This window comes from Clarias gariepinus, chromosome 13 (genome assembly GCF_024256425.1).
Source record: "Clarias gariepinus isolate MV-2021 ecotype Netherlands chromosome 13, CGAR_prim_01v2, whole genome shotgun sequence".
Lineage (NCBI taxonomy): Eukaryota > Metazoa > Chordata > Actinopteri > Siluriformes > Clariidae > Clarias > Clarias gariepinus.
Window position 1 is genome coordinate 3,350,089 of NC_071112.1, and position 12,379 is coordinate 3,362,467.

A 12,379-nucleotide genomic window follows, 5' to 3' on the forward strand; every position below is an offset into this window, starting at 1 on the left:
CACTAGTGATTGAGCGGCTTCAAATTATATCGTTGTTCAAATAAGGACACAGGACATACGTTATTTCAACTAATCTTTAAAATATACAAGAATACACATCAATAAAAAATAGACATGGTGGCACTTTCTAGGTTTTAATTTTATTTTAGCACCATTGTCAGGAAGGAAGTCACAGTTATAAAAACCTTCTTGAGAACCAAAAACACACAATAGCGATACATAGAATTAAACATGTCAGTGCTCATGGAATGCCTTTGTCCAATTAATTAATGATTAAAAATTAATAATTCTCTGGAATAACTTGTCTCTTGGAACTACACAAACTTTTTTTTAACAAATATGTTTTAATTAAATTCAACAGCAAGTTCAGCAAGATTTGCAAATCAAAGCAGATTTCCTTTAAATAAAAATTTATTACAGTTTTTTTTTTCATGCAACCTTTTGAAACCAAAGCCAGACATGTATTACAAGCCCTTGTGCTATATTAGTTTAAACATAAAGGAAGAACTCTCTTGTTATAGCATGGCTTCGAAACACTTTTTCTACAACACCTCCTGTCTAACAGCTCAGTCTGTGCAGCTCAGTACAGTGCAGTTGGAATGAAGATTCCTTAACGGCCAAGACTACAACCAAGACCTCCAGCTTGACATTTTTAGTATTTTTTCCATTTTTTTTATTTACACACTTAGTAAAACATGCCCAAAAATGAGCATGCCAGTACAAAGACAGTAGAGCAAGCCCCACACTGAACACATGGAGTTTTATTGGCAACCAGAGGATAGCTGGCTGCTGTAGCGATACCACACTGGTTATCCTTGTTCTTGGACATCTTGATGTAGCCTTTTTCTCCCCAGTCAGTACCCCAGCTGTGAAATATAATTTCATGTTTTTCAAAAATATTTGCTTTTCTGAAGAAATAGTATAATCACTTAAATCTACTTATGAGTGTTATTTTACCAAAAACATAACATAACGTTTTTTTTTTTTTACCTGTTCTTGATCAGCCAATAATCTGTTCCATTTTCAGTGCCATAACCAACAATAAGGACACCATGACTCAGGCAAATGCGGCTACATTCAGGTTCATCATAAACACCTAGATCCATTGAAGCAATCATTTATTTAAAAAAAAAAACTACACTTTTCTGTAATCAGTACAAACCCTCAATATTTTATCAAGAACAAGAAGATCTGTAATGTATCTATACCACACACACTCATATATATACTACACTGGAATCATTGGTTGTTTGAGACTCACCTGATTCATAGAGGTAGATGGAAGTATGGTTTGCATCTATGGCAGCAGAAATGGGTCCAATGGTGGCTACAGCTTCCTGCAAAGCGTTCTCATCACTACTGTTTATGTCCACATAGCCAGTGCAGGTGGCTCCAACAGTGGCTGAATTAAACCTGCATTCCCCATCCTGTGTTAGAAAAAAAAAAGATGAGAGCTCTATTTTTAGAAAGAAAATAGGACATTTTAGTTTTCATTAAACAGACAGGATCATGGCTATAATATCTTTAGGCTGTCACCACATAATATCATACTACTGATTAATTGTTGATTGATCGTAAATCATTGGTCGGGTTCCTATAACAGCATGCCCCCAAGTTTTAATTCTTTAGACAATGTACACATTAACAAACAGCTGCTGAGGTCGTAACTATTTTTGTAGAGTGCCTCGGTCGTCACTATGAATTTTTTGTAGGATTTTTGTCATATAGCTCTCTGAATATTGCTTTTTTTCTTTTTTTTTTCTTTTTTTAGCATAAAGTAAGTAATTTTACAAAAATTTGACATATCATTTAAAGCCAAGTTGATGTGTTTAAGTGTTCTACTTACCGTAGCCTCATAAGGGTAGGATTCCTCTGTGGCTAGTCCATTATTTTCTTTCACATAGTTAAAAGCCAAGTTCATCTGGCCACCCTTGCAGCCTTTGTTCCCAGATTGTGTAGAGCAGTCCACCAGCTGTTGCTCGCTAAGTAACACCAGTTTCCCAGTCTTCTTAAATATTTGTCCCTCTAATGCCCCTGTCTATGAAAACGGTGCAGAGGACGACAGCATGAATATAACCACACAGAGTTTTATCAGTAATCTCCCAGAGTTACCAACTTTGATTAGATCATCGTCTGACCCCACAGAACTCGACCAGGCAACTGAATATTTAGAGTTAACGTTCCGTTATACCTTAGATAATGTAGCTCCAGTTAAAAGTAAAATTATTAAAGATAAGAAACTGGTATAACGATCATACACGTTTTTAAAACAGAGCGCTCTGAAATTTGAACGTAAATAGCCTCAAACTAAATTGTTAGCATTTCAAATAGCATGGAAGGAGAGCATCCTGAACTATAGGAAAGTTTTTACTCCCCTTGAAGAGAATTAACTAATTTCACTCATCTCTTCTGCAAATTCATCAACCTGTATATTAGATCCTGTACTGACACATTTTCTTAAACAGATAGTACCAGCAATAACAGAACCCCTGTTGAGAATAATTAATTCTTTACTCAGCATTGGGTATGTTTCAAAATCTTTTAAATTAGCAGTTATTAAACCGATTATTAAGAAAACTGACCTTGACCCCTGTCAGCTGTCCAATTACAGGCCAATATCAAACCTTCCCTTTATCTTTAAGATTCTGGAAAAGATAGTAGCGGAGCAGCTATGCTCATATCTACATAAAAATGGCATACATGACCTGTATCAGTCAGGATTTAGGCCTCATCACAGTACAGAGACAGCACTCGTTATAGTAGTAAATGAACTCTTATTGGCCCCTGATCAGGGTTGTGTAACTATGCTTGTATTACTCGACCTCAGTGCAGCTTTTGACACTATTGATTATAGTATTCTTCTTCACAGATTAGAAAATGTAGTAGGAATTAAGGGTACAGCCCTCTTATGGCTCAGATCCTACTTGCCCAAAATTTATTAGTATGTAGACTTAATGGTGATTATTCTGCATGTTTTCTAGTGGAGTTTGGTGTTTCCCAGGGCTCAGTTTTAAGCCCACTGCTTTTTTCCCTTTACATGCTTTCTCTGGGAAACATAAACCGTAAGCATGGTATTAGTTTTCATTGTTATGATGACAACACACAGTTATATGTCTCAGCAAAACCTGATGAGATAAACCAGCTTACTAAAGTTGAGCAATGTGTGCAGGACATAAGAAATTGGATGCTAATTAACTTCCTTCTGCTTAATCCAGATAAGAAAGAAGTTCTAGTCATAGGACCGCATACAGCTAGAAGTAAGATTCTAGATCACTCTGTAACTTTAGATGGCCTTTGTGTTCCATCAAGTGCAACAGTAAAAAACCTTGGTGTGATTATAGATTCCAGCCTTTCATTTGAAGCTCATGTAGATAATATTACCAGGATAGCATTCTTTCACCTCAGAAATATTGCCAAGATAAGAAATATATTGTCGCTAGGCTAGAAAAACTAGTTCATGCTTTTATCACCTCTAGGTTGGACTATTGTAATGCTTTACTGTCTGGTTGTTCAACTAGGTGCATAAATAAGCTTCAGCTAGTCCAGAATGCAGCAGCGATAGTCCTCACTAGAACCAGAAGATACGATCACATCACCCCTATCTTATCTTCACTGCATTGGCTCCCTGTGAAATTTCGCATTGATTTTAAAATACTACTTTTGACATATAAAGCATTAAATCGTCTCGCACCGCAGTATCTGAGTGAACTGCTAGTGTCTCACGATCCACCACGCCTACTTCAATCAAAGGATGCAGACTGCTTATCAGTACCGCGTATTATGAAAACTACAGCTGGGGACGTGGCTTTTTCTTACAAAGCCCCAAAATTATGGAATAGTCTTCCAATTAGTGTTCGGGGCTCAGACACAGTCTCAGTGTCCAGGCTAAAAACCTATTTATTTAATCAAGCATTTTTATAAATAGATCTGTCTTGGGTAAAGGGGCAGATCTAGGGGACTCATGGACGTAGAGTATTAGGTGAACTGGTATATTTAGATGCTGTCCTCCCTACTCCCATTGATCACTCAGGTTTGTTGGCAGTAAGGTGATTGGTTGCTTTACACCTCAGAAAGCCCTCATGTTTGTATTTTCTTCTGGCTCTTCCTTTTAGTTATGCTGTCATAGTTGGTCCTGCCGGAGTCTCTGCTTGCACTCTACAGTTAATATACATTTACATTATATATTTACATTTGGGCATTTGGCAGATGCTCTTATCCAGAGCGACTTACATTTTTATCTCATTATCCATCTGAGCAGTTGAGGGTTAGGGGCCTTGCTTAAGGGCCCAACAGTGGCAACTTGGTGGTTGTGGGGTTTGAACCTGGGATCTTCCAAACCGTAGTCCAATGCCTTAACCACTAAGCTACCTCTGGCCCACATTATATATTATATGACTGTGACCAGACCTAACTGTTATCGCTTCTCTTCTGCTCTCTCCTGCTCTTTCTCTTCCCTCTCTCCCCCTCTCTCTCCTTTCCTCTCTCTGTCGAGCTACACATGTCGTTCCTGAGCTGCCAGTGATCCAGAGTCCCTTTGCCCTCCGGACCTGTCTGACCCATCCTGGTGCCCCACATCTGGTTGGAGATCTCGTCACATGGATGCCCCATGTGTCTCTTTGAGATGCGTCTCGTGTTTGGGGATGGTTTTCTCTACCTAAAAGACGGTTCTGGCCTCGACTGGTGTTGGCAGCTGTTTCTCTGAGTTGACTGTTCGATAGTTCAGGACTGGACCTTCATACAAGTCTACCTGAGTTTTCAATAACTAACTGGACTCCATATTAACATCAATTAACATCAACTGTTATGCTGAACTGCCTGCCAACTAATACACAGTATAAATGCAGATCAATTCCTGCTCTCTGTTTTACCCAAATGAGGATGGGTTCCCTGTTGAGTCTGGTTCTTCTCAAGGTTTCTTCCTACTACCATCTGAGGGGGTTTTTCTTGCCACTGTCGCCCTCGGCTTCCTCACCAGGGACTATCTGACCATTTTGATTCATACACATTTAAATTTCATACAAACTTAAATAATTCTTTTGATTGTGTAAAGCTGCTTTGGGACAATGCCAATTGTTAAAAGCGCTATACAAATAAAATTGAATTGAATTGAATAAGAAATTTGCAGAAGGTAATGGATTAAGTAACACAATCAAATTAATTAAACCCTCTTGGGATTAAAAGACTAAATTGCAGGCTACTGAGCTGAAATTGCTTGCAGTATAAGCAACAATTTGAATTCTTCTATTTCTCCTTACCGCACTAAAGGCCCAGCAAGAGTCACAATTCTTCTGGTCTTTAACCCCAGTTACATAGCCATTTTTGGTCCAATTCACAGATTTTGGAAGAGCAGCTCCTCTTGTCTGTCGGAGAAATGCAGCTGCATTGTGTTGTTTGGGTCTGTTGAAGGGTAGGCAGCCCTTAGACACGTTGTTCTCCTGGTCATTCTGTTTGACATAATGTAAAGATTTCGGAAGGAGATTAATGCAGAAGGAATACTTTTACAGTCTTTTTGTCAATGATCGTACTGTATAGTAAAATATCTTTATAATACGACTAGTGCCTAAAAGTGACAAGACAATAGTAAGTGTGTGTGTGCTCACAAAATAACAATAATGTAATGGTCATATGTACTTTACAGCACAGTAAAATGATTTTTAGCATATCTAAGTAATGAAGCTGGGTATAGCCAGTAGACAGTACTTATTGGTTCAGGAACTGTCTGACAAACTGTTCAAGGGGTTGACTCAACCTTCACATTCCCCAAATCTTAATTCAATTGAGCACCAATGAGATGTCCCAGACAAACAAGTCTTATCCATGGAGGCCCCAACTTGCAAGATGTAAAGTACCTCCTGCTAACATCTTGTGCCAGATACACCTTCAAAAGGGACGGTTATCAAGTCCAGGCTTTAATGTGTCAGAGCTGTTTTGACAGCACAAGGGGAACTGACAATAATAGGAGTAGGTGGTTTTATTGTTATGACTGATCAGTATACAGAAGGCATAAAATATTAAATGACGAATGGCCAAATGTCTCTGAATAAAGTAATTTTTCTGTCTCTGCTGTATAGAGATGCATGTGTGCATTGAATCATTCCTGTTGTGGGTATGTTCTGGTGACCTTTAAGTGAAGCCTTTATTTGTCACATATACATTACAGCACAGTGAAATTCCTTCTTCGCATATCCCAGCTGGGGTCAAAGCGCAGGGTCAGCCATGATACAGCACCCCTGAAGCAGTTAGGGTTAAGTGCCTTGCTCAAGGGCCCAACAGTGGCAACCTGGTGGAGCTGGGGATTGAACCGCCGATCTTCCAATCAGCAACTCAGTGCCTAACCCTCTGAGCCACTCGCTAGTTTGTAGCATAAGGACTTTCAGCAAATACACATATACAGTTTGTTAGTTTTTGAATTCCACGGTATTATATGTTGGCTCTCTTTTATTAGTAAAAAAAAGTGCAATTTTTTAATACCATGTCTGCAAAGTAGGTCATGCTGAGTTTGTAGCTCTTAATACCCTGGTCAGCCAGCTTGTTGTGATCCTTGACCAGCTTTAGATTTTTCAGCCAAGTATTCTTATGCCAATTTTCCTCCTCTACAGATTTATAAGTCTTACCTAGAAGAAAAAATGCACTAGAATTAGAGGTGTACTGTGTAGATTTTGATTGGCAGATAAAATTAAATTGAAAACATTCTGCAAATTTTCAGTAAATTATATATACAAGCAATATATATATTATAATATATATATATATGTATATATATATATATATATATATATATATATATATATACAGTATAAATATATATATTATAATATATATATATATGTATATATATATAATATATTATATTTTAATATATATAATGGGAATATATAATGGACAAAAAAGTTTGTCTGTCCAGGGTGATTTATACTGTATAATTGTAATACTACAACATCCATACAACATATTGTAAATAAATTATTGAGAACATTACTTCACATAATAAGACTTTATAATGTAGTGTAGGGCCACCTATAACTCAGTGATATAGTTGTGCTACAGTCAGTGTGAAAGGTTATTGGAGGTGAAGCGAGATGCAAGAGCAGATCTTTTTTCTCTTGTGAAAAACATGCAGGAAGCAATGTAAAAACAATATTTCTGGTCACTTACAGGATTTTTGAGGCAGAAACATATAGACTATGAGCAAAATTGTGAAACATACTAATAAACAATATGCATACCAAAAGCTTGATAAGTAGAATCTAAAAGCAGAGTCATCCACTATCACTGATGTGGATGATTCTATTTACTGATTTTTTTTTTGTCCCAAGAACATAGTGAATGTTTTAAAGTAAAGATTTTATACAGTAGCTACTGTTGCATTTCTATAATGTCTATAACCATTTTTAAAGGTGTACTCTGTTTATTACTATCTGTTAAGTATGTGTGAGAAGATGTCTTACCAAACTTTTTTTTCCAGACTTGAAATTCGTCATCTTTCTCATCTTGAGACAGAATGATTCTCATGACCAGAGCCATGAAAGCGGTGATCACGAGCAAAGTCTTCATTCTGAAAAGAGTATAGTTTGGCCTATATTTTGTGATGAAAAATATTGTGAAGCCAATACATTAGCTTATACTATTCTCCTAGGTGTAACCCTTCCTCATTTTCACTCGCATCCTGTTTCAAACGTTCACTGAATTTAAAAACAGGAAACACAAAAATTTTAAATGATTGTTAACTAACTAGCATCATTTAGGTAAATGAGCTAACTTTAGGATACTGCATAATGCTTGAAATTTTTGCCACTGCAAATTATTGTTGTTGTGCATTTCACTTTTTTATATATTTCAAAATGTAATTAAAGCATTTAAAAGTCAATACAAATACTGTATATTGACCTTACTTTTTCTATGCAAGATATTTTTTAAGTGTTAAAATTAACATCTTTATATTTCCACCTCATAAATTCAGGCAATCAAAATCTTCAAACAGAAGATAAGTCTTAAAATTTCCTCATTTATTATTATTTTCAAAATTGAATCTAAGAAAATGTGCATTTATCCTTTTCACCTACAGTACTGTATCTCAGTTTTACAAGCCATCAATCCTCTCTTTTTAGAGTTAAATGAATCAATCTGTGTACCAAGCTGTAAATCATTCTGGTGTATACATGTCATACAGTGAGAAGTGTGTGTGGGGGGTGTACATATCCTACTAGAGCTACCGAGCTGTAAATTTATTTACAGTGATGTGTGAATGTACAGTATGACCTTTAGGAGCCTCACTGCTGTAACTGTGTGCCAGTGACAGGCAAGGCACCATCATTGCTGGAAAATGTGGCACACATCACACTTTAAAGGTGCTCCTCTGTTGTTTAGTCATTTTCGTTTGCTTACCACTTTTTATTTCATTGAGTCATGTGAGCATCACTAAATGTAAATGTCTGCTGTGGGTGAACTGGATTTAGCAGAAGACAAAAAATTGTTTAGTTAAACAGCTATTTATTCACAATGCCTGTCTAATAGCTGTCTACTGGTAGTGTGAAAAGGCTTCCTATCATCTTTATATTAACTTAAAATCAAGTTTTTTTAAATATCATTTATAGTGGATTAACTATTCCAATTATATACTGGAGCAGAGTTCACCCCGGCTTTTTGAGTGAAGCGTGGTGTACAGTAAGCACCACACAGGGCCTCCACATGAAAGCTGCCTGGGAGTATGGTGTGAAGGGGTGATAGGGCCTAGCAAAGTAACTGGGCTGGGATTTAGCATAGGAGCTGGACCTGAAATGATAACTTAGTTTTTTTATGTTTGTTTTTAGTATTTTACATTTAAATGTAGTTTCCCAAGCAATATGAACAAAAACACAGACTTTGTAACTTAATAAACATAAGCTTGAAAAAGAAAACAGGTAGCACTTATGACAAAGAAGCAGCTTATGACAAAGAAAGGTGTAAACACAATTATGTAATATGAAACTAGTACAAATTTGAGTCAGATGTTGAAAAAGAAATGTTCAACTGCCATGAAATATGACAAAAAGAGATTGCTAATGCTCTGGCATATTGAAAAAAAGGGTAGAGTTCATTAAGTTGCTCCAAACAGATGCCAAGTATGAAGTGCCTAGCTGCAAAAACTTTGTGAATATAGTGTTCCCACATGTGTATATTGCTTCACATAAAAGAATACTGGATAAGAATTAAATTAAATTGTACCTTCTCACTCACTCATCATCTATACTGCTTTATCCTGTATTCAGGGTCACAGGGGGGCCTGGAGCCTATACCAGGAGACTTTGGGTACACCAGTTAGCCTAATCTGCATGTCTTTGGGAGGAAACCAGAGTACCCGGAGGAAAGCAACCAAGCACAGGGTGAACACGCAAACTCTATGCACACAGAGACGGGAATCGAGCCTGGCCCAGGAATCAAACGCAGATCTTGAAGATGCAGGGCAACAGTGCTAACCACTACACCACCGTGCCGCCTTTGTACCATTTCATTTACTGCTAAACCCGAAAAGAAAAAACACATGGATGTGACTAATCAAATAGTTAAGAACTGGATAATTACTGCATCAATTAATACGGTTCACCCGCAACAAGTTATTTAACCCTAATTCAGTTCAATTCAATTCAATTTTATTTATTAGCGCTTTTAACAATGGTCATTGTCTCAAAGCAGCTTCACAAAAATTAAAGAAATTCATTAAAAAAATAATGATTAAAAAAAAAAAGAAAAAAAGAAAATAAAATAAAAAATAAATAAATAATAATAATAATAATAATAATAAATTGTGTATGTGTGAGAAAAATGTGTCTAGATAATAATGAGATGAATGAATGAAATGTCTCTGATGAGCAAGCCAAGGGTGACGGCGACAGTGGCAAGGAAAAACTCCCTGAGATGGTAATAGGAAGAAACCTTGAGAGGAACCAGACTCAACACGGAACCCATCCTCATCTGGGTGATAACAGATAGAGATGATATAACACCATGTGTGTTATGCAGCTGAAAGTTCAATATAACAGAAATTCTTTAAATTAACATAAAGTCAAGTTCAGCACAGGGAGTCAGTAGGTGCAGAGGGCAGATGGGGTCTGGATCACTGGGAGCACAGGAGCAGGATGTGTAGCACTTCTCTGGATGCCTTAGGATCCTCGCAGGGTCGGCCTTCGTCTACTGAAGCTGGTACAATCTCCAGATGCCTCGGGATGGGTAGAAAAGTACTGAACAGATGGAGAGAATTAGCGTAGTTGCCATTCAGGATAGATGTACTGAAGTATGAAGTTATGGGATGAGTTACGCGTATGCCAGATTAAAGAGATGCGTCTTGAGTCTACTTTTAAACTGGGAAACCGTGTCTGCTCCCCGAACACTGTCTGGAAGGCTATTCCAAAGCTTTGGAGCTAAATATGAAAATGCCCTGCCCCCTTTTGTAGATTTTGAAATTCTGGGAATTACAAAAAGTCCAGAGTTTTATGATCTTAAGGAGCGTGGTGGATTATAGCATATCAGAAGACTGGTTAGGTATGTGAGAGCTAAACCATTTAAAGCCTTGTATGTAAGTAATACTATTTTGTAATTAATTCTAAATTGAACAGGTAGCCAGTGCAGGGATGATAATATAGGTGTTATATGATCATATTTTCTGGATCTAGTGAGAACCCTGGCGGCTGCATTTTGGACTAACTGTAGCTTGTTTATTGAGGATGCAGGACAACCACCTAGTAATGCATTACAATAGTCCAGTCTGGAGGTCATGAATGCATGAACTAGCTTTTCTGCATCAGATACGGATAGGATACTCTTAAGTTTGGCAATATTTCTAAGATGGAAAAAGGCTGTTTTTGTGATATTGGAAATATGATTTTCAAAGGACAAGTTACTGTCTAATATTACACCCAGGTCTTTTACTGTTGAGCTGGTAGTAACAGTGCATCCTTCTAAACGCAGGCTGAATTGTGAAAGCTGTTGTGTGCTGGTTTTTGGGCCGATGAGTAATAACTGAAACTCTTAAAACTGGGTTGAGAACTTTAAATGTGTTGTGGTGAATCATCATTACTGAAAAAGAAATGTGGTTGGAAAACAGTAGAGCTTTATGGCCACGTTTAATAATGAAAGTAAGAGCATTTTTACACTCATAATGCAAAAATATCTCAAGGGATTGGGACTAAAGACTATTAGCTTGTGCACTTATTTTGGCTGGGGACAGCTGTTTGGTCCCAATCCCTTGAGTTCTGCTCAAGCTAAGCTTGGCCTTATTCTGTGGTTCTGTGTCTTGGTACCCACTGTTCTCTCAATGTCAGGTGAAAAATATAGGAGCATTTTCCACATCAAACCTGTGCTATCCATCTCTTGAACAAAAACACTTTAAACACTCATCAACCGCACAAAACTTCACAACCTCAACAGTACACACAATGACACTGCCACAGATTAACTATTATCTATTGCTCCCCTCATGGGCCTTTGACTCTGGACATTTTATGATAGATAGATAGTTGATGTCCCTCACAATAAAATTGAGGGAGGCCTATCCACTATATCTAAATATGTAATGTTTGGTATTCTATCATCAATGATAGCTGAAATAGGGTGTCTGTGAAAACATACTTTATTAAACACAAACAGAAACACATGTAATGGCAAAAAAAACAACAACAGGAATTAACCCGAGATAAACAAAATAATGATAAAAATATGAATACAGAAAATAAAGAATAGATACCAGACTGAGGACATTTAGAAACTAGTTGCCTAATAAAGTCTCCCTAATTCAAGTCAACCCTCATGATTATTAATTTAAAAAAGAATTTCACATTTTTTTACATAACACTGTCTTCTTATTTAGTAAAACTACCCAGCACTTAGAATTCCAGTAGAAAAAAAAAAATTGAGAACGTCTCACATTTAATATGTCTTTCCTAGCAGAAACAAAACTATAAAAAGAAGGGAAAATATATGTTTGTTTGGCAGGTAATCAAATCACAAACACTATTAGGTTTCTTTGTTTTAAAGTAATCAATAAAAAATATTAGAGTTGGTAATTTAAATAAATTAATTATTACTCACTTACTCATGTATACAGGGTCGCAGGGGGCCTGGAGCCTATCCCAGGAGACTTAGGGCACAAGGTGCATCGCAAGGCAAACGCACATTCACACACTCACACGCTCATCAGTTAATTAGACTAACATGTCTTTGGACTGGGGGAGGAAACCAGAGTACCCGGAGGAAACCCACCAAGCATTGGGAAAACATGCAAACTCCATGCACACAGACCTCGAGATGGGAATCAAACCTGGACCCTAGAGGTGCCAGGTGACAGTAATGTCCACTACGCTGCCATTTCGTCTAAATTAATTGTATTGATTATTATTTATTAATC

General features: G+C 37.1%; 2 protein-coding genes across 2 annotated transcripts in view; one reads left to right on the forward strand and one right to left on the reverse strand.

Moving 5' to 3' along the window:
• The window catches only part of LOC128535427 (THAP domain-containing protein 2-like), a 67,004-nt gene extending 57,045 nt beyond the window's left edge, over positions 1-9,959 (forward strand). The window contains exon 2 of the transcript XR_008361851.1: positions 9,854-9,959. The gene's annotated coding sequence lies outside the window, so the exon portion shown is untranslated. The remainder of the gene's footprint in view (positions 1-9,853) is intronic.
• LOC128535420 (procathepsin L-like) lies at positions 122-7,643 on the reverse strand. The gene is made up of 7 exons (XM_053509316.1): positions 7,449-7,643; positions 6,472-6,614; positions 5,256-5,444; positions 1,847-2,038; positions 1,262-1,427; positions 991-1,096; positions 122-866 (listed from the first exon to the last, which is right to left on the reverse strand). The coding sequence occupies exons 1-7, from the start codon at positions 7,552-7,554 to the stop codon at positions 686-688; spliced, it is 1,083 nt and encodes a 360-aa protein (XP_053365291.1). The 5' UTR covers positions 7,555-7,643; the 3' UTR covers positions 122-685.
• Positions 9,960-12,379: the final 2,420 nt, after the last annotated feature.